Source organism: Arabidopsis lyrata (assembly GCF_000004255.2).
Source record: "Arabidopsis lyrata subsp. lyrata unplaced genomic scaffold ARALYscaffold_7, whole genome shotgun sequence".
In the NCBI taxonomy this organism is placed as follows: Eukaryota; Viridiplantae; Streptophyta; class Magnoliopsida; order Brassicales; family Brassicaceae; genus Arabidopsis; species Arabidopsis lyrata.
Genome location: NW_003302549.1, coordinates 14,688,435 through 14,711,089, shown reverse-complemented (window position 1 = coordinate 14,711,089; position 22,655 = coordinate 14,688,435). Strand labels below are relative to the sequence as shown.

At 34.1% G+C, this 22,655-nt stretch overlaps 5 protein-coding genes across 5 annotated transcripts; 2 read left to right on the top strand and 3 right to left on the bottom strand.

Moving 5' to 3' along the window:
- Positions 1-226: 226 nt before the first annotated feature.
- Positions 227-763, bottom strand: LOC110226092. The gene is made up of 2 exons (XM_021016680.1): positions 460-763; positions 227-379 (listed from the first exon to the last, which is right to left on the bottom strand). Exons 1-2 carry the CDS (start codon positions 741-743, stop codon positions 250-252), a joined length of 414 nt encoding a protein of 137 aa, XP_020872339.1. The 5' UTR covers positions 744-763; the 3' UTR covers positions 227-249.
- Positions 764-823: 60 nt separating this feature from the next.
- On the bottom strand, positions 824-1,958 carry LOC110226091. Its single transcript, XM_021016679.1, has 2 exons — positions 1,562-1,958; positions 824-1,466 (listed from the first exon to the last, which is right to left on the bottom strand). The coding sequence occupies exons 1-2, from the start codon at positions 1,856-1,858 to the stop codon at positions 837-839; spliced, it is 927 nt and encodes a 308-aa protein (XP_020872338.1). The 5' UTR covers positions 1,859-1,958; the 3' UTR covers positions 824-836.
- An 8,860-nt stretch (positions 1,959-10,818) lies between these two features.
- Positions 10,819-14,946, top strand: LOC9304413 (probable pectate lyase 15). The gene is made up of 8 exons (XM_021019780.1): positions 10,819-11,106; positions 11,398-11,454; positions 11,622-11,678; positions 12,157-12,240; positions 13,078-13,720; positions 13,806-13,909; positions 13,995-14,133; positions 14,219-14,946. The coding sequence occupies exons 1-8, from the start codon at positions 11,003-11,005 to the stop codon at positions 14,438-14,440; spliced, it is 1,410 nt and encodes a 469-aa protein (XP_020875439.1). The 5' UTR covers positions 10,819-11,002; the 3' UTR covers positions 14,441-14,946.
- Positions 14,947-15,298: 352 nt separating this feature from the next.
- On the bottom strand, positions 15,299-17,502 carry LOC9306428 (inosine triphosphate pyrophosphatase). The gene is made up of 8 exons (XM_021019863.1): positions 17,285-17,502; positions 17,119-17,183; positions 16,836-16,899; positions 16,740-16,749; positions 16,258-16,289; positions 16,053-16,165; positions 15,838-15,914; positions 15,299-15,725 (listed from the first exon to the last, which is right to left on the bottom strand). Exons 1-8 carry the CDS (start codon positions 17,415-17,417, stop codon positions 15,602-15,604), a joined length of 618 nt encoding a protein of 205 aa, XP_020875522.1. The 5' UTR covers positions 17,418-17,502; the 3' UTR covers positions 15,299-15,601.
- Positions 17,503-18,337: 835 nt separating this feature from the next.
- LOC9306427 (TBC1 domain family member 13) lies at positions 18,338-22,291 on the top strand. The gene is made up of 9 exons (XM_002870310.2): positions 18,338-18,715; positions 18,799-18,891; positions 19,161-19,265; positions 19,822-19,974; positions 20,569-20,667; positions 20,770-20,898; positions 21,025-21,204; positions 21,485-21,601; positions 21,907-22,291. Exons 1-9 carry the CDS (start codon positions 18,389-18,391, stop codon positions 22,060-22,062), a joined length of 1,359 nt encoding a protein of 452 aa, XP_002870356.1. The 5' UTR covers positions 18,338-18,388; the 3' UTR covers positions 22,063-22,291.
- Positions 22,292-22,655: the final 364 nt, after the last annotated feature.

The following is a 22,655-nucleotide window of genomic DNA, read 5'->3' as shown; positions in this document are numbered from 1 at the left end:
GTCTAGTATCTTTAGCACTTGATCTACACATAGAAAATGCTTCATAAGTTATTCCACTATTCTGGGTTTTCCTCTTGACATCATCAGTGTGGAACCGCTGACCATTAATTATATACCCCTTGTAAGTTTGAGCAATATGTCTTGGTCCAAATGCAAGCCATCTCAATCTACTAGAATGATCTTTTGAGTTACTTGGTATCTAACATGAAACAGAGAAACATAATGTCAATGACATGAAATTAAAAAACACTACACAATTGACATTCTTCTAACCTTATCTTTGATCCATTGTGGGAACCTTTCTGTGTGATATTTCCACAAGAGTGTTTCATTCTTTGCACATCTTACATCTGTAGCTTGCAGTTCTTCCAAATGCAACCTGTTTTCAATAAAGTTATTCTTTGTTACACTTTAATCATCAAGCTTTTAAACATAAATCTGTATTAGCTTTGCACTTACTCAATGTATGGTTCCATGACTGCTGTATTCATGAGAATATACCGATGAGCTATGTCTCGTTCTTTATCTGTAAGAGTCTTTTCTGTAGCTTTATGTAGTGGTCTGCCTTCAAGAATTTGTTGATCTGCTTCAAGATCTTCATTACGATTAAGAGTTTCTTGTACTGGAACAGATTTCTGGAGGAACTCCAAACAGAATGCAATACATTCACCAGCCAAGTAGCCCTCAGCCATACAAGCTTCTGGCCTTGCAAAATTCTTCACATATGCCTTAAGTGTCTTCATGTACCTAGATGGCAATAACAAAACTTACTATGAGTAACTATAAGAGAAATCATACAAATAGTTTATTGTATAACTATAGTAAGACCATTAACATTACCTCTCAAATGGATACATCCATCTGAAGTGTACAGGGCCACCCAAGCGTGCTTCTCTTGCTAGATGTATTGGCATGTGAAACATAATGTCAAAAAGTGATGGTGGAAAGTATCTCTCCAACTGGCACATTGTTTCTATAACCTCTGATTCTAATGTAACAAGCTTCTCTGGATCAATTACACGTTGGCACAATCTATTGAAGAAATTGCAGATACGATTTACTGCAATACGAGGTCCTCTAGGCAGCAAACCTCTCAATGCCACAGGAAACAAATTTTGCAGCATAACATGGTGGTCATGTGACTTCATACTACCAATGTTGGGAGGATCTACTGACACACAATTGGATATGTTGGCACAATATCCATCTGGTCCTCTGAATTTGGATAATCTTCTGCAGAATTTTCTTTTTTCCTCCTTAGAAAGCCAATACGCAGCTGGAGGCAAGTAAGTTCTCTTCCCACGCTTCTGTGTGTGTAAGTTGCTACGAATACCAATGTCCTCTAAGTCTTGTCTTGCTTTTAAACCATCCTTGGATTTTCCATTATGCATCAGAATTGATAGTAGTGCATCAGAAACATTTTTTTCCACGTGCATTACATCAATATTATGCCTTACAGGCAAATCCTGCAAAAATTATTACAAGTTATTGTTAGACACTCAATAACAGATAATAAAGATTAGTTTAAATTAAAACTGATGATAGTAATAATTATTCTAACCTTCCAGTAAGCCAACTGAAAGAAGATTGACATTTTTTTCCACCGCCATTGATCATCATCTTCTTCATACTCTTGAGCTGCAATCACATCATCATCATCATCATCTGCTTCCATCCTCTTTCTCTTGCCTTTCTTTTCTAAAGGTCTACCAAATTCATTCCTAAAATCTCTAAGGCACTCATAGATTTCTGCTCCACTTTGAATCCTATTAGCAGTACCAAGCTCAACTGTATTGTCAAACCACACTTTCCTACGCCTGTAAGGATGATCAGGCCTCAAACGCCTTCTGTTTCTCATATAAACATGCTTGCGACTGAACTTTAACCATCTGTGAGGTGTATCCTTCCCACAAACATTACAAGCTTGCTTCCCCTTCACCTTACATCCTGCTAATGTACCTAATGTTGGATAGTCAGTAATACTCCATAGAAGCATAGCTCTTAGAGTGAAACTCTCCTTCTTAAATGAGTCATAAACTACCATACCTTCATTCCACAAGTCTTTTAGGTCATCTATCAGAGGTTGTAGATATACATCAATGTTGTTGCTTGGTGCGGTTGGTCCAGGTATCAACATTGTCAACATTATGTTCTCAGCTTTCATACACTCCGTTGGAGCCATATTGTAATTGACTAGCAGCACTGGCCATGTGCTGTACTTGGTGTTTTGGATGGAGAAAGGATTCATCCCATCAGTAGAAAGACCTAGTCTAAGGTTTCTTGCCTCTGCTGCAAACTCTGGCCATTTATCATTTACTTGAACCCATGTCAAAGAGTCTACTGGATGCCGCATTGTACCATCTTGACTAGCATTAGTGGAGTGCCAACACAAGTCCTCAGCCAACCTTTTTGATCTAAACATCCTCCTAAATCTGTCTTTTATCGGAAAATACCTTAGCACATTTGCTGGAATACCTTTCTTCTCCTCACCTGTATGCTTGTCCTTTTCCCATCTTGATTCACTACATCTTGGGCAGCTCACCAACTCCTCATATTGATTCCAATAAAGGATACAATCATTTCTGCAAGCATGAATAGAATCATAACCAAAACCAAAAATCTTCAGAAACTTCTTCATCTCATCTGTAGACTTAGGCAGCACATTGTCTCTAGGTAGCATGACACTAGTGTCAGAAGCTGATCAAAAAAGTTCTCTGACATACCACTCTTGACCTTTATCCTGTACAGTCCCATAATTGCAGAAACCTTTGTGTAGTTCATACATGTAGAGTACAATGGAGTTTCTGCATCCTCTAACTTCTTCCTAAACTCCCCTTCTTCTTTACTCTCTACTGTTTCAGACTCTTCTACATTATTCTGCTGAGATGATTGCTTGCCCTCGCTTTCCATAAAAGCTGTCCTAAACAAGTCATAAGCCTCATTTTCAGACGCATGAACATCTGTTGTCTTATCACTTATCTCCCCGTGTTTACTCCAACATTTGCTTCTCTTGTACTTAAGATCCATCCCTCTAATCACTAGATGCTCCAACACTGTCTCATTTGACTGATGAACCACATTCCGGCAATCAACGCAAGGATAGAACATAGCTAATACATTACCCAAACAACTTGTTGCATCAAGCACAAACTTAGTTGCTCCTTCCTCATACTCAAGGCTATTCCTGTTAGCAATCAAAGAATTCAAATAAATCAAAAAAAGAAATCACAGACCCAAGCTAGTTCACAAAAAAATCAAAGAAGAAGAAGGACAGAGATTACCTTGGTAACCAGACCCAAGCTTTATCCATGGGAACAACTCCGACCAAAGGTGTTTACACAATCAACAACAAAACAATTGCATGCAGTTAAGCCACAACAACAGAATGACGAGATCTGATAGCGACAACAACAATAGAGAACAAGTGAGATACCTGGTAGAAATCGAGCAAGAACACGAAAACAAGCGAAAGAGGAAGCTGGATTTGAAGCGTTTTCGGTTACAGAGACGAGATTTGTGTAAATCGATTGAGACACCACCACAAGCGAAAGAGAAAGCTGGATTGTCGTGTATTTGGTTACAGACACGAGATTGAAGCTGGAGACGAGAAGATTTTCAGAACGATATGCGATTTCTCTAGGAGACGATTGAGCTTTCAGAGTGGAGATCGATTTGTGTGGGAGACGAGAAGATTTTAGGGCATGTGACTGATATTTGTGAGGCTCGAGTCTGATTGATGAAGATTTGGCGAAAATCGAGCAAAATCGAGCCAAAATCGAGAGGGAGAAATTTTAGGTCTAGAAATTTGGGGATTTTTGTTCTTTTGACCTGAGGAGCCAAAAAATTTCTAAGTATCGCGGGTTTCTTAATTACCGCCTAACCATATCATAGCGTTTTAAATTAGCGGTCTGCTATTAATAAGCGTTTTAGAAAAAACGTGGCAAAAGTTTTTAATATTACAATATATTATAGCGTTTAAAAATACACAAACGCTATCTTTAATAAAATGGTTTCATAACCATAGCATTTAGCCCACAAACGTTATGTTATACTGCTATAAAAACCCATTATTCTTGTAGTGTAGCCATGAGTCAGGACGAGATCAAAAGTATTGATAGAATTATTTGTAGGAGGAATTCAGTAAGGATGATGTGATTCTAACGGTATAGTGAATAACGGAACAATGGTAATTAAAATATTATCGGTCCATAACGAAAAACTTATCATAGAATGACTACAAGCATTATCAAAATACGATCATTTACCAAAGTTACGAGGATCTTCAAAGTTTTACTTATGGGTTTGGGTAATGAGATCTTGAAATCGAAAAGATCTTACTGTTTCTGATGTGTGGCAAGATTACATAAATGCATGTTTTAGTTTACATAAAAGTTTAAGTACTTAAAAAATCTAGTTGCATTTTAAAATGTGATAAAGATCCAGCAACTTAAAAATTTGAAAATCACATTTGATTGTACAACTGTTAATTATAAATTTCCGTTAGATTGGGCGATAATTCTCGTACCTACAAGATTAATTAAGTAAGAAAAACAACTTGAAATTTTATGTGAGCAACATTGATGTTTGTCTATTTTAATCTCAACAATGATCACTCGAATTTGCATGCATATAAACACATTTTTAAAATTATCGTCGTGCAAATATAAAAGAAGATAATTTAGTACGAAAAATTTGTGTCGAACTGCTCCTATCCATATGTAAACAATGTTCTTAGGAGTTGGCTCTTTTGAACTAAATCAATTACAGCTGTTGAAAGAAAAAAAAAAAGTCATTTAAGAAATACTCACACTTCACGCAAATTTTTAAAATGTGTTATCTCATTATTTTATGTGAAGTTATTAATTTTTGAACTAGAGTACAGATCTCAAATCAAAAGTAGAAAAAAATCTTATAATCTTTAAAAGGTTAAGATATTTTACTGCACTATAGTATACTATCATATGTTATACCCTTCTGTATAATATGAGTGTATAAATTCTTGTCATTCAAATCCAATCTCACCTTTGTATAATCTCGTGAGCTTTTTCTGCGTATAATCTTCTTTTAAATCCAATAACTAAGAAAAAGGCCAAAACTGAGTAGCACACTCTCCAGGAATTACGAAAGAAAAAAACAGAAAAACTCAAAAAAAAAAAAAAAAAGTAATTGCATATACAATCACTTGTCTCATCCTTAATTTTTACTCAACGAAAAAGTTTATATTGATTGAGTTGAGGATTGTATAATGTCTAATAATGATATATTTGCAAAATGTATTTATATGGTTGAAAACTTGAAATCATGAGTACGACATGATTGCTATTATGAGACACAACTATACAACTAATTTCATAAATATATAATTTCTCTATTTCAAAATAATAAAAAAATGTTCTACTTGAATACATGCCTATTCAAATATTAGTAGCAAATTAATTTACTAATATAAATTATAATTAATGGAAAATAGTTTTAATGAACTGTACGGGTAAATAGAAATAAAAGGAATATATATACAAAAACCCAAAAAATAAAACTAAAAGCTATAAATCATTTTGACTACCATCATTTATATTAGTATCGTTGATGTGTCACTAATCGGATTCAAATTGTTAGAAAAAAAAAAGTCAATGGCTAGAGCTCACAAAAAAAATTAATTATGTTGCAACCATTGTAAGAATCATAGAAAATACTAGAAATCGTACCCAATTTCTTATGATCAAAATCGTAGAAGAACGATAGAAACTAGTTGTTTCTTACCCTTTTTTAAAAAAATTTATTCGTATGAATGTCTCGTAAAAAATCGAAAATGGTCTAAATTATGGTATAGTTGGAAAAACCAAGTGACTAAAAGTGTATCTAAATTGTTTGAGAAATTAGCATATCTACATATACATTTTTATAGTACATTTTTGCTTTAATTCTTTTGGATCCGGGTTTGACCCGGTTTTAGTCTATTCGGATCTTGGATAAGCAATTTTAGGGATGTTGTCTTAATTTCAAACTGATAAATAAAGTCATGTTGTCTTTAATTCATTTACATATTCTTATACTATTTCCATATTAATCATCTCCGGATACTTAGCATTTACCATTCGCAGAATTCAGTTTGTTATTATTACCTAAACTAATTGCCACATTAATCGTAACTTAATAACTTTATTCTCTAATTGATTTCGAATATATTCACAATCTAAACTAATTAATATCACATATCTTATCTCATCTATTGTTCCTTTAAATTCTACTATACAATCTTTTAAACAATTCAAAGAAAGAGTGGTTGGATTAAAATCCAAACTAAAAACAAAACAAAATCACAAAAATCATTTTAAATCTTTTCATATTAACTTTACATAAAACACTAACATTTCTTTTTAACAGATCAATTAGCAATAATCACGTTGATCTTAATCCATTAATTATTTGCCTAAACAACTAACTGAATTTTATACAACTGTTATCGAAATTTTAGGAAAAATTAATCACTTACTATAAATACATTTTAAAAACGTTTAATGCTCAAATCTTTAGTTAAGATTTTGGAAAGAATAATAATTTGAAAATCAATTTCTACTCAGTTTAGCAAATAATTAATTTTTATTCATTGACATAAATATAGATTACTTAAAATAGATCGTAACAATATTTAATTTGATTTGTTTATTTAATTTCACCCATATAATTCTTAATTTAATTTGTTTATTTTTTCTTGCAGGAAAGTAGAAGTTTATAGCAATCCTCTTTTGATTTGATCTCATTTTTTAAGCGTGAAAGTATTATTGGAGAAAGAGTAATGTGGTGTACTACTTAAGCAAGGATCAACAATAGGAATGTTTTAAAAACAAAATATATATATAATTTGATCACATTTATATAATAATTTTATGAATTTACTTAGAAAAAGTTTAACTTTATTAAACGTTTTAAATATGTATAATATTAAAACTTTTATGAAGTTTCAAATATTATAAATATTTGAATTTTTAGAAGAATTTATAAAAAGTTTAAATATTATAAATATTTATAAAAGATATTAATACAGGACAGTATACTACGGGTGAAATCCTAAATATAACAATCACAATACAATTATGAAGTTTGGGTCGATATTAAAACTTTTATGAAGTTTCAACTATTATAAATATTTGAACTTTATACGAATTTATAAGAAGTTTAAATATTATAAATATTTATAAAAAATATTAATACGAGACGGTATACTACGGGTGAAATCCTAAATATAACAATCAAAATATAATTATGAAGTTTGGGTTGATATTAAACTTTTATGAAGTTTCAAGTATTATAAATATTTGAACTTTATAATAAAATGACAAAATGACGTTTAATTTCACGGGACAGAGTTATATGGTGAGACGGGTTTTGGTCGATATTAATATGAGATGATATACTACGGGTAAAATCCTAGAATTAACAATCTAAATACAATTATACAATCTTAAACACTAAACAAAACAAGACAAACAATATTAATAAAATAAATACAATTTAAAATTTCTAATTATTAGTTATAAAATATTGTCCCAAGGTGTACTATACAGTAGCATATATTTATAAATCATCTTAAAAAAAATATTCAATTTTTTTATTTAATAAAAATATAGACCCGCGGTGTACCACGGGTTAACATCTAGTATACTTATATATATATAGTTCATTTTTAAGAATTTAGATATACACATTGACATTGGTGCATGGATCGAAATAATAATCCTAATCCACAACGTACGTAGTTTAACATTTGGCAGAAACATACCATGCATGATGTGGCTGGTCAACTAAACACCGTAATTGGTGCTTCAGAACAAACAAAAAAAATCGGAAATTGAGAAAATATTATTGCCATTAAATCCGGCATAAAACCAGTTGTGACCCATTAGCTTCCGTACGGAACACACTGCCTTTTGATGACATGGCATTTTCAAGTTCTCTGATTCGTTAATTTCTTAGTTAATTTTCGTTAACCCCACTAAACCAATCAAACATCTGCATTCCTTTTTCGATAAACACATCTTTCTCTCTTATTTTAGGATACTAATATATTTGTGACAACTAGATTTTAACCCGCGGTGTACCGCGGAGCTATATTAAAAAAAAATCAAAATATAATCTTTTAGTAGGTTAACTATATATATGACCTAATGTTTTGAATTTTCTAAATGTATAACTCTTAAATATATATATGATTTAGTGTACAATTACTATGTTTGAGGTACCCTGCGGTACACCGCGGATCGATTTTTTATAACTAAAATTTTTAAAATTTAGATTATATATTTTTGTTAATTTTGTTTGTTTTGTTTAGTGTTTAAGATGATATAATTGTATTTTGATTGTTATATCTAGGATTTCACCCGTATTATACCATCTCGTATTAATATCGACCTAAATCCGTCCCACCATCTAACCCCGTTCCGTGAAATTAAAAGTATTTTAAACATCTAAAATTTTAAACAATTAAATTTAAACAACAAAACTTTTAAACAACGAAATATCTAGAGAATAGGCAATTTAAATTTTTGAATATCTAGAGAATTATAATTAAACAACTAAAATTTACAAACAACTAAAAACTACGAATTATATTGGAATAAATTTTATTTTAGTTGTTTATTAGTTTTTGCTAAATTGAGTCGAATTGATTTCAAATTATAATTTTTTTCCAAAACCTAAACTAAATATTTTTAGCATTAAACGTTTTTCAAAAAAAATGTGTTAATAGTAGGTGATGCACGTACTCTAAAATTTTGATCAGTTGTAGTTGTATAAAATCCAGTTAGTTGTTTAGGTAATTAATTAATGGATTAACAAAAACTTTGTTAGCATTAAAACCAGAATTGTTAGAATTTAATCTATAATGAAACCTTTTAATGTAGTTTTTGGTTTTGGATATTAACAAATATTTTGCAGAAATATAAGGAAAGATCCGACTGCAATATTTCCGGTGCAAAATCTTTAAATTGACCCGACCCACCAGTGGCATTCCTCTGTAAATAATAGCCAACTCCAGGCGGTACTAAACCAATCAAACATCTGCATTCCTTTTTCGATAAACACATCTTTCTCTCTTATTTTAGGATACTAATATATTTGTGACAATATTATATGTGACATACAGTAAAACCTCTATAAATTAATAATGTTGGGACCATGATATTTTATTAATTTATAGTGATATTAATTTATCTATAAATTAATAATTATTAATTTATAGAAAGTTTTGTTTCAATTGTAAAAACTTTTTTAAAAAAATACGAGGTAAAACAATGTGATCTAACTAAGATTAATGTTTTGGATGTTATAAATTTTATAGTTTTAGCCTTAAACACTTAATATTTCGAAAAAAATAATTTATTTTGACAATGAATAACAACGATTATAGAATTCACATATACAAACGATATACATAAATTAAAATTCACAAAGACATCTATTGTTGTATTTTAAAAACATATACGGCTATTAAAAAAAATTATGCATATTGAAAATTTGAAAACTTACAAAAAATTTTGGCTATTTTTATGAAAAACACTAAAACTATTATATATATATATATATATGTGAACATGATTATTAATTTATGATATTATTGGGACTATATTTTTACATAGGGATTTCAAAAAAATTATTATCTTATTATCTTATCGAATTTGGTTAATTTTTACATTGGCCTGACTCGGAACCGGCCAAATTTAGTAATTTATCGTGTTTATTAATTTATCGAGTATTAATTTATAGAGGTTCAACTGTATTTAATTTAACTTTTGTATCACTTTTGTGTATATAGTAGTAGTATATACTATAGACAGAAGACCATATTGAAATGTAGAAATCGCTTAGGTATTAAAAAACTTGAGTTTCAAAACCTTTAACCAGAAAAGGGCTGATTTTAGTATATTATATACAAATGTTGCTAGGTTAATTTGGTTTAGCCGTTTAAGATTTAAACTACATTTTTTCAACGTTTTATTTTTCAAACATTTGTGCTCAACAGTTTTTGCAAGGTTTTCGTTATGGTTTGGAGTGGAGTTTTGTCTTCATTTGTACTGAAACGAAGCAACTTTCTCACTGCGAAAAAAAAGTAAACTAAAAATTGTAGGAGTAAATATTTTTTTTTTTACTATAAAAGTTGAGGAACAAAGATACCACTAAAAACTAAAAAGCTTTCAACTTTAATTTTAGTAGCTAGGCACCAGTTGCAGGTTCTCCCATTTAAAATTTCTGTGTCTTTAATTTTCGGTCTAACACATTTGTTGTTTTTTTCATTTAAAAAAAATACAAAATGGTCTTAAGACAATTTTTTTCCATGTTACATAACATTATTTGATTATCTCACCAACATCATTAATTTTCTCTGTACACGTAAAATAATTATTTAATTTTCACATTTTATCTAAAATATATTTATTTGCTGTATAAATTGTTCTATAATTATTCCATTTATTTACTCTATCTTGATGAGATCAAGAAAATAATCATTCGTTTAAGAAACCCAACCAAAGTTAGTGAGAGTAAATAACTTTTTATAATACAGAAATGTAAAATCGATGATTTAATTCTTCTACAGAACGAATTTTAATAATAATGATTAATGAAGAGGATTATACTTTATACACATGAGACAAGAGGCAGTTACGGCAGTTATGAGGATTTGGTTAATATTTACGGCGTTAGAATTAGGGAAACGGAACGGATCCGAGGATCTCACAAATCAACGGCTAAGATCGTGAGATAAAAAAGTAACAACAAACATATCCCGTTAAGTAGCGGCGTGTATTAACTAACGGCAACGTTAACGTTGCTTTTTTGCGTATATATAAACGGAGACGGTTTCCTTGGAGCTTGTGCACACTAAATCTGTCACTCTTCTTCTTCTTCTTCTTCTACTTTTCTCTCTCCTCTCTCTCTCCCGCTTATTTTCCCAGAAAAGTGCGAGAAAATTTCGTTGAGCTTTAGAGAAGAAGAAGAAGAAGCTCCAATGGCGTCGTCTTCTCAGAAACTGATCAGTGTTTGTGTCGCTCTGCTCGTCGTTTTAGCTCTCACGGCGATGATTTTCCGGAACAGTGAAATCTCTCTCTCCAGGTCTTTCTCTTCTCGAATCTTCAATTTTTCTCTCTCTATGTTTATTTTTCTTCTGTTTCGTTGTTTATTAGCCTCCGTTTTAAGCTGCATTGTCAAATTCTGGGAAGGATTTTGATATTTTTCGTCTCTGTCTGTTGAATCTCGCTTTCAACGATTCTTCTTATTTTTTTCCATAGATTTACGTTCTGTTTATGGATTTTGACATTTTTGGACTGTTTTTATGGAAGATTTCAATTTTAAGCTCCAGATTTCGTAATAATCCTCTGTTTTTCCGGTATTTGGTTTTCACAGGAAGCTGAAAACAGAGGTGATTCAGAGCTCAAATAGCTCAACAATGGCGGCGACAAGGTAAAACTTTAGTACAGATCCAAACATAACAACCGCTAGGGTTTTATTTTATTTTAAAATAAAGTTGAAATTAACAAACGATCTTAGCTGTTGATCTCTATTACTGGAAATTACTTCTCCAGATTTCGTAATAATACTCTGTTATTTCCGGTTTTTGGTTTTACTAGGAAGCTGAAAACAGAGGAGTTTCAGAGCTTAAACAGCTCAACAATGGCGGCGACAAGGTAAAAAGCGAACAAAACTCGATTTTCATTTTTTGCCGCCGCTCACAAACACGAAAGGCGCTTTTAACCGCTAGGGTTTATCCTTTTTTATTTATTTTAAAAATAAAGTAGAAAATTAACTAACGATCCTAGCCGTTGGATTAAGATCCTCGGATCCATTTTTCCGTTAAACCAATCCTTTTTGGTCTTTTGATTCCTCGAATGTAGCGTAGAGAGAGGTTTGCATTCATCGCCGCTCACACATGCTCTGTCTCTTCACTCTATACAACTTTATTTTTTATCCTAAAATTCCACGTCAGTATATAACTAACCGCGATAAAGTTTATTCTTCACCCAAGGGTAAATTAGTCATTCTCTTGTGTGTACACACATATCGAATTTCACTTCCGTTGGGATGAGAACACGTGTCATAAAGTTTGGTTAATGTATGAGTTTATGGTTGGTCGCGTCATTTGTGGTTTATTTTTTTTTGTTTCAGGCTTGATGGTGAACCACAACAACAACACGCCGTTGCTGCTGATCCAGATATGGTTGCTGATGAAGTCGCTAAGCTTGTTCAAATGTGAGTTTCTCTCTCTCTCTTTTTCTTTATAATTGTGTGAATGCATTAATAAGCGTTTCTGATTTCTGCGATTTCATTTTAGACGCGACAAGTCACACACACGTGAACCTTAAAAATGAAATTAATTAGAGAACACAGACGCATAGTATTATTAATTTAAATATTAATGGGTAGTAAGAGAAAAACTTTTGCTTTTATTTTTTGTCTGTCACAATTCTCTCTCTTTCTCTTTTAATTTCATCGTGAAACGACAAAACTGACATGAAACCCTTCTCTCTCGCATAAAACTGACACATTGTCGTTTCTTCACCATGCTCTCGCGATTGTCAGAGTCGTATGCTTGCTTGCTTGCACGGACATTGTTTTGTTTGTTTTAATTTATGGTTTTCTTCCTTCACTCATTAATTCGATTTCACTTTTTTGTGCTCTCTCTGTGACTGAATTTGGGGTTTACACGAAGAGGTTGGTTTAGTAACTGCTTCTGTCGTCTGTTTGTGGCATTTATGTTTTTGAAGTCTCTTTCATTTGGATATACTATGGTCTGGTCTATTTTAGTTTTTCACCAGCTGATCATTTAATGGAATTTTCTCGGATTTATTCGACAACCACTTTGTTGACCTCATAAATTAACAAAAATTGGATTCGTTAGTTATTACGTTAGGTAAGAACAAATAGACACGGCGGCTGAGATAGTGAGAATTTTAATCAGCCTGTAGATTTGGGTGAAAGTAAAAAAAAATGTCCTTTTTGAATTATTTTCTCAGATTTGTCTCTGTGTGTGAGTGATTGATCTATCAAACATGAGATGTAACTAAATTTAGGGGTATTAAATTTCAGGAGTGAACAGAACAGGACAGCAAGAAGGAAGCTAGGATTCTTCTCATGTGGAACTGGTAATCCAATTGATGACTGTTGGCGTTGTGACCGTAACTGGCACAAGAACCGTAAACGCCTTGCGGATTGTGGGATTGGTTTTGGAAGGAACGCAATTGGTGGTCGTGATGGACGCTTCTACGTTGTTACTGACCCGACTGATGAAGATGTTGTTAATCCCAAACCTGGAACTCTACGCCATGCTGTCATCCAGGAGGAGCCTCTGTGGATTGTGTTCAAGAGGGATATGGTTATAGAGCTGAAACAGGAGCTGATCATGAACAGTTTCAAGACCATTGATGGCCGTGGCTCCAATGTCCATATAGCCAATGGTGCTTGCATCACCATTCAGTTTATAACCAATGTCATCATTCATGGACTTCATATTCATGATTGCAAGCCTACTGGAAATGCAATGGTTAGAAGCTCGCCATCTCACTTTGGTTGGAGGACAATGGCTGATGGTGATGCAGTCTCCATTTTTGGATCATCTCATATCTGGATTGATCATAACTCTCTCTCTCACTGTGCTGATGGCCTTGTTGATGCTGTCATGGGTTCTACTGCTATTACTGTTTCCAATAACCACTTTACCCACCACAATGAGGTCTCATTTGTTATCTGTCCTCCTTCAAAACACTAAATCTATAGGCTGATTCTGTTTTCATGACACTATGTATGTATGTATACAGGTGATGTTGCTTGGGCACAGTGACTCGTACACAAAAGATAAGCTAATGCAAGTGACCATTGCTTACAACCATTTTGGAGAAGGACTAGTTCAGAGAATGCCAAGGTCACTATTTGTTCTCAACTTGTTAATCCAATGAAGTTGCCATTTGTTCTGACAGTAGAAAATTGGTTGTGTAATGGTAATGCAGGTGCAGACATGGGTATTTCCATGTGGTTAACAATGACTACACACACTGGGAGATGTACGCCATTGGTGGGAGTGCAGAGCCAACCATCAACAGTCAAGGAAACAGATATGCTGCTCCAATGGACCGCTTCGCCAAAGAGGTTCAGCTTCTTAAACCCTTTGTGTTTGGTTAAACAGATAAGAGGTTGCTATATGTATAAGCAAGATTAAATTGTGGATCCACAGGTGACGAAAAGAGTGGAGACAGATGCAAGTGAGTGGAAGAAGTGGAATTGGAGGTCAGAAGGAGACCTTCTACTGAATGGAGCATTCTTCAGGCCATCAGGAGCAGGAGCATCAGCTAGCTATGGAAGAGCATCAAGCTTAGCAGCTAAACCATCATCTATGGTCGACACTATTACCTCTACTGCAGGAGCACTAGGTTGCCGTAAGGGCAGACCTTGTTAGTCGTCTCTCTCTATACCACTATCATAGTACCTAACCCTAAACCCTTCTACATATCTTTGGAAGGTACATATATAGTACTACTCTTCTTCTGTTTCCTCTTAGGACGGTCATTTCCCGTTTTCTCCCGGGTGGTAGGAATTGGTCAACCTCGGCTTGCTTCTTCTTTCGTCTTCTTAAAAAAAGGTGGGAATGCAGAGAGGAGCAAGCACAGAAGCGTTGTTCAAAAAGTTTCCTTCTTATAGTTTACAATTCTCTTACGGTTTTAGTTTTTGCTTTTGTTTTTGGGGTTGTTAAGGTCCTTTGGTTTTAATGGATCCTCCCATAGTTCTAGAGTCTGTCTGGGTGTTTGTTTTTGTTAATTCCCTTTCAAGTTAGTGATAGTAGTTGCAAAAAATTGTTACAAACGATTGAAAAGCTTTTGGTTTGATTGCAACTTCCGTTGGCTTTTATGTTTTGTTTGGTTGTTACTTGTTAACCATTTGTTTCAATGGATGACGAAGTTGTTTAAATCTTTTTATGCAACCTAAAGCAAACCACTTGAGAGGTGAGAGGTGAGAGGTGAGTAAATGAAAAGGAGTTACACTAACATGTGATGTAATCCCAAACCCACAAATAATTGATGTGATCTTTGTTTCTTCTTTTGGGGTTGAGGTTTTAGTGGTTCTGTTCCCTGCGATGCACGTTACGTGTTGGGATCTTCTTTACTCTTTTTAGATCCAATTCATACGCTTTTTCATGTGAGAGAACCGATTCATAAGCTTTTTCATGTGAGAATATCTGAATATGATCAGAGATTATGAGGAGTTTTACCCACTGGCTGTGCTCTCATTAATACATTGTGTGATCACAAACGGCTAATCATGTGAAACATGATATCATCCCATTCCCCTTTATTTGCCATCCAACATTTATTTCAGCTTTTTGGTCGGATGGGTTTATCATATTCATACCATCTCACCATCACAGTATTTAATGAACAACATGAACGATACTACCAAACAATGTATTTCAATCCATGGTTTCTACTTGTATTAGAGGAATAAAAAAAGACACAATACTAATACCCCAAAAGGAGCTTAGAATAGGAACAAGAATCTGGTGAGTAATTAGTGTTCAAATCTTCAAAAGCTGGAGACAATGATCATTGGATTCTGGTTCTCTTTAGATGGTACCATCATCTGTCTGGAACACATAGCCAGCCTCCTTAAAGTGAGATTTCACCAATTCTAAAGACTTGTACCTATGAGATATCTTGTTCTTTTCTTCCTTTTCCATCTCTGCATAACTACAACCAAAATAGAGAATGACCAAGTAGTATATCCTCAGTTATCCCTTCTAACAATATCCGAAAAATCGAGGTTTAATACAATGTTTTCTGGGAGATAACAGAGACGTACGTTTGGTCATATCCATCAGGTTGAAACACTGGATCCCATCCGAAATCAGTTGGTCCTCTTGCTGGAACTATCTTACCCTACCACATCAATCACAAGGGAAAAAAAATATCAAACTTTGACAATTAACAAACACAGAAAGAACAGAACTAATAAATGACTAGCAGATGGAGCAGAGAGTTTGATAAATGAGCCAGCGGTGACAATGTTGAACATACCGGAGTTTTCCCCAAAAATGTAAGAGGTTCAGCACCTGGACCACGCGAGAAAGAGAATGCGCACAAGGCATAAGCTGATTTATCTTCATAGGCCATCAGTAAGTTGTTCAGACCTGGACATGAGTCAGACCAGGATTGGGTGTTACCAGTGTATGATATGAATGAAACAAATGCTGAGATGAGAGAAACAAGTGTTATTACAAACCTTCATGACCAAGCTTCTCTAGAAACCACTTGCTGCAAAAATAGAAAAGAAGATCAAAAGTGCTACAAAGAAGAACTCTAGAGACAATAACATAGCTCCAATACAATTATTCCTACGCTAATTCAATCTAATATCGATCAGTCCAGCAACAAATTAAGAAATCCAGGATCAGTACATATAATAAGATAACTCCATTTGGCTAATCACTCACACCACTTAGCAACCGCCAAGATGAACTAAGAACAGGTTTTAATCCAACCCCACCAAACAATTTTCCAAGACATTACCACTCGAGAAAGCTTCAGAAATAAAGAGCAACATAAAAATATATCACCGTGACATATCTAAGTCTGTTATCCCTTAACCTTATGAACTTATAGTTGAACCTTCATCACAACAAAGTGGAACTGGAGCAACTCTATCCTCCAAATAAAAAATTTACAAGAACAGAATCAGGAGAAGAATGATGAAACAAAACTTACATGTATGGCCCTGAAAAATCCAACAAAAACGAAATCAACATAAATTCAAAGAGTGTGTGACCATTTGCTGTACTTAGTATCTACAGGAGATCATACCAGGAAGCCCTTTCAAAGCATTGAAACAAAGACATGTATCCTCCACTAGCACTGGCCCATTCACCTTCTCATATACAATCAAAACACACTTTTATATCAGTTTTAACAATCCTTAGTCACTAACTTACTATTACTAGTCCACATTCAAAAGAAGGAAGCAAAAATGGAACAGTACATAAGAAGCAAGCTTACACATAAACATAAGTATGATGATTTTGTAATCATTTGTAATCAATTCAAGTAATAGAACTGAGGATTAGAAAAAAGGTAAAAGCTTGTGAACCTGAAGAGCAGCCAAACGAGCCTTCTCTTTGGAGATATCCTCAGGCTCACCTTGAAGCTCAGGCACTAAAACTCAAGCAATACACAATTAAAGCAATGAGACTCAAGAAGAAGAGAAAATAGAAAAAAACAGTAATCTCGAGAGAGAAATTGAAATGGGTACGCACGGTCGAGTTTGAGAGACTTGAAAGGAATGGAATTTCCGATGATAGCTTTGACTTCTTCGAGCTTTTTGGCGTTTCCCGTCACAAACGTCACCGGCCGTGGCAAAACCACCGCTGCTTTCGCCGCCGCCGCCATTTTCTGCGTCTCAGTCTCAGATAGCGAAAGCAAGCAAAGTCCTTTAGCTTAACAAGTCAATTGTTTTCTTCTTTGGACACTAATGGGCTTAAGTCCACTTTTAACTAGGCCCATTTAAAATTTATACTCGTTAAAATTACGTATAACCGAAACCGATCATTGGTTAACTATCTTGGATAGATAGGTCGTGTATAGTATACCTAAGGGGAAAGATAGGATATGTAGTCTCGAGAGTTCCATGATACATGAAAAGTTGCCATATAACCTCTATTTTCATAGTGTGTCACGAGGAACATTGGTTTGTTGGTCTCAACTTTTCACATATAGTTATTTAGCAATCGAAAAATTACTCCCAATAAATTTTAATATAAAAGATTTTTTTTTTACAAAGATAAGTCATATCATAAGTTCTTGGAAATTACTCTTATCATTTTTATATTACTATTTTATTTAATAAAACATAATAATTTGTTTTTGTTACGAAAGTCAGAAAAGGAGGATAAAACAAACGTCAACAATAGATGCACACACGTTAAACATTGTATGTTAAATATTATTTTGTGTAGATTTCATTGTCACTATGCATGTTTATTAATTTACTTTTATACATGTATATAAGCAGCGATCAAATTCGATCGATACAAGTCACAATTCACAACTTCAATTACAAAAGAAATAATAATAAAATCTCTTTTTCTCGTCTTTCTTTTATTTCAATATATCTCAATTTTTATGCGTGTATAATTCTTTTTTTATATTACTTATATTTATAACCACCAAAATTAAACACTTATTTACAACAGTTTTGCAATTTTGGTTTTGTATTTGTTTTTGTTTTTTTTTGTTTATCTTACAAACGAAAAACGACGGCCTGACCATGACCCAGCTGTACCGGGACAAGATTACACATTTGGTTCAACTTTAACCTCTCCGTCAAACATTTCCAAAATCAAACCTCAAAATCAAAATCCATGGCCAAGAAAGGTATCCCAGAGTGGCTCAACAGTTCTCTCTGGTCTTCCTCTCCTCCTCCTCCTCTCATCGACGATCGCCACCTCCGCAATCCTCCGGCCACTTCCGTCACCCCTCCATCTCCTCCGATCGTCGAGCGTCCTCCTTTTTCTTCCTCTCCATCGGCGATTTCCACCGCACCAGCTTCGCCTGTTCCTGTTCGTCCTCCTTCCAAATCTGAGATTAACGATTTGCAGAATGGGAGTGGTAATGATGGAGCTGGAAGCGAAACTCCCGCAGCTTCTTCTGTTGAAGATGTTTCTCGAAAAGCGCAGGTCGTTGCTGAGGTTAGTTGCTCAAAACAACCTTCCTGCTCTGTGCATTTTGATTGATTGATCGTTGTGATTTACTTACTTATGGATATTGTCAGTTATCGAAGAAGGTGATAGACTTAAAGGAATTGAGGAAAATTGCTTCACAAGGTCTACCTGATGATGCTGGAATTCGCTCCATTGTTTGGAAGGTAACCGCATTCGCGTAGTTTCAATCTAGCTTATTAGATAATGTTGGATGTTGTTCTTTACGGGAATGTGTAGTTTAGGGATCATTATTGTTACTTTTAGTAATGCAATCCATTTTGATTTGTTGAGTTTTCTTTGTGTGGTTTCATGAAATCCATAAGAGTGTATGGAAATGGTACATGTTTTCAGTGTTAGAAAGATGTAGTGGATACAGATTCCGGTTACCTATTCTGTCAGTTTATGCTTCATGCTGTTCTCTTGAATGTGACAGCTTTTGTTGGGTTATCTGTCACCGGATCGCTCTCTCTGGTCTTCTGAGTTAGCTAAGAAAAGGTCTCAGTACAAGCAATTCAAAGAGGAGCTTCTGATGAATCCTGTAAGTCCATTTTGGTTATTTGATACTCCAACTTAATCAGTGTTCTCTTTTGCTCATGGAGATAGTCCATCAAACTTGTGATTAGAGTGGATGCCATTCTTATTAATAAGACACAGTTGCATTTCTGCTAACCGTTGTGAAATGAGCAGTGAAGTAGACATAGTGGCATATCTGTTGCCACTAGCTAAGGGCGTGCTGATAAAATTGCACTGCCAATAGAAGATGATGACTGTCATTTAGGTGATCTGTTGGCCAAGTAGAATTTAGTGATGTTCAATGGGGAAGCATGGTTTTTTATTATTTTGATCCAGAAACTTGTACGTATAATATGATGTCAGCTAAATAGGTGTTATGGACTAAGCAGACTGATCTAGGGCCATTGGGTATGTGATACTTCCTAAAGGTACTATTAGAAGATATAGTAGTTAATGATAAAGAAGTCGGTCATTGTAGAGGTGCTTATGTTATCTGGATGATAATTCTTCCTTTTTCATGTTCCGTTTTTGTTTTCAATTTAAGATTAACCTGGTTTCTATATATTTTTGTGGCTAGTTAGTCAGAAGTAACAAGGAAAATGGATAAATCAAAGGGCGGTGATAGTAATGACCCAAAAATCGAAAGCCCTGGTGCCCTTTCAAGGTCAGAGATTACTCATGAGGATCATCCCTTAAGTCTTGGAACAACAAGCTTGTGGAATAATTTTTTCAAGGTATTTAGATTTTGCAGCTTGAGATATCCACAAATATTATCATTTTTGTGAGATTTGGCAAGATTAAACTTGAGATATCCACAAATATAATTATCAATTCTCACATTTTTCCTGAAAGATTTATAAGTGTTATGGATCATGTAGCTGAGTTATATGATTCTCAGATGTTGGGATGTAATTGCTGAGTAAATTTGATTTCTATTCACTAAACATGATTTGCCACTTCCCAGTTGGTTTTAAAGGCAAATTAAAGAGACATATAGGAACTGGAGAAGTACAACCTCTGAGTTAGTGCCTGATAAACAACTTTCCTGTGAATATTATACCTTCAGTTCTTATGTGTTTAGATAGTTAAGGTTGCTACAGTTAAATATTTGTATATGGTGCCTTGTCAAATTGTGCAAAATGCTTAGGGCAGACTGTTATCAAAATGGTGTTTATTTCATAGGCGTAGCATGACTCATGAGCGACACTTATGAGTTATGATCACTATGAAAAGATCATTTTCTCTTCCTGGTTTAGTATAGTAATTTCGTTTTTGTTGCATATAAAGCTGCAAAATGACCTTCCTAATTTCAAGTTGATACTGTTCAGGACACAGAAGTCTTGGAACAAATAGACCGTGATGTGATGCGTACTCATCCAGACATGCACTTTTTCTCTGGGGATTCAGCGGTTGCACAATCTAATCAGGTTGGGTGTTGGTTTAGAAATAGTTTAAAGCTTTTGTGTTGATTAAAACATCTGTATACTGATAGTTTTCCTTGTCCTTTTATACATGTTTTGCATCTTCAGGATGCTTTGAAGAACATTTTGACTATTTTCGCAAAGTTGAATCCTGGCATCAGATATGTACAAGGGATGAATGAGATATTGGCACCTATTTTCTACATCTTTAAAAATGACCCGGATAAAGGAAATGCTGTAAGTACTTGTCCTTGCCAATGTACCATTTTTTTTCTTATTTGATTTGTACTCATTTGGTTCTTTTTCGGTAACACACCACTAGCTGTCCTTGTTTGCTTAACACTGGCATTTTAAGTTATGCAGGCTTATGCTGAATCAGATGCATTTTTCTGTTTTGTTGAATTGATGAGTGGGTTTCGAGATAATTTCTGTCAACAACTTGATAACAGTGTTGTGGGTATACGTTACACTATAACAAGACTGTCGTTGCTCCTGAAGCATCATGATGAAGAACTTTGGCGTCATTTAGAAGTCACAACTAAAGTAAGATATCTCACACAACTTTGGCTGATGAAACGTCTTGCTATATTCATCAGTTATGTCTCTGAATAGAAGATTTTGCCAGTATGTATTGCTGCTGGTTCAGAGCTATGTGTTGCATGAATGTTGTGCTGAAACTTTCAGTCCTAATCTGCCTTGACTACGAGATTGAAAACAACCAAAAACTGTACCATAGCTTTCAAAATGTTAAGTTTTCGAGTTTCTGTATTTCTGTTTAATTGTTTCAGCATTTTGACATATGAGACCTGTGTCAAATTTTCAGATAAACCCGCAATTCTATGCATTCAGATGGATCACACTCCTATTGACTCAAGAGTTCAATTTCGTGGAAAGCCTTCACATCTGGGACACACTCTTAAGCGACCCCGAAGGTCCTCAGGTAGTATTCACTTTATTACTATTCAGCTTCCGTAAGTCGTGAACGAGGTCAATTTAAAATGTTGCATTCTTGTGAGTCATTAAACGTTTAACTACCTATAAGCAGCTGTGTTTTAGGACAGTAAAACATATGCACGTAGGGAACTTATTGGCAGATATCTACATATTTCTATGTGTTATAGTCCTAGAGATTAGTTTTGGTTTGCATCTTACTGTAAAATTTAAGCTAGCAGAATTAAGTTAACGGGCGCTTGTTATCTTGCGAGATAAAAAAAGCTTACAAGTGAAAGTGAATTGAATTTGCAGGAAACGCTACTGCGGATATGCTGTGCAATGTTGATTCTAGTTCGAAGGCGTTTGCTTGCTGGAGATTTTACGTCGAACCTCAAACTTCTTCAGAACTATCCTCCTACAAATATCAGTCACATGCTCTATGTGGCAGACAAATTACGCACTAAATAAAAATCTTCAGGTTAATAATATTTCACTCCCTACTCCTTTATAAACTCTGCAACTTTCGTCTGTACATTATTGTGTAAGGTAATTTTAGCTGCATGAGAAAATCTCAGATCAAACCTTTGCTTCAGTGTTAAAGACTATGATGTTATTACTGTGTAACAGAGTTATAAGTAGAGAGAGAGTTTTAGGATATGTTTTGCTTTGATCAATTTACGAAACTTTCTTGGTTTGATTTGGTAAATTATTGATTAAAAATAACCGTAAAGCTTAATCAAGAAGTAGTTGCTGATAATTATTTGTACAAAGTCAAAACTCTTTTTCATTTTTTCGTTCCAAGAAAGAGAATTTACTTGGGAAGAACAAAGTGAAGAAACAAAGAAATGAGATGTGGAACCATTTCACTATTCTTTTTCTTGATTATGATTCTTCTTTATCCATACTCTTATCTCTTCTTCCTCTTTGCTTCTTTTCTGATTTATTTTGTTCTTGCTGCTTACTATCTTCTTCTTGGAGAATTCTAAAACTCTGTTGAAGATTGAAAAATGGATCGGTGCGTCGCTCAATTGGGTACATGTTCTTTGTTCGAAAAACTTGCA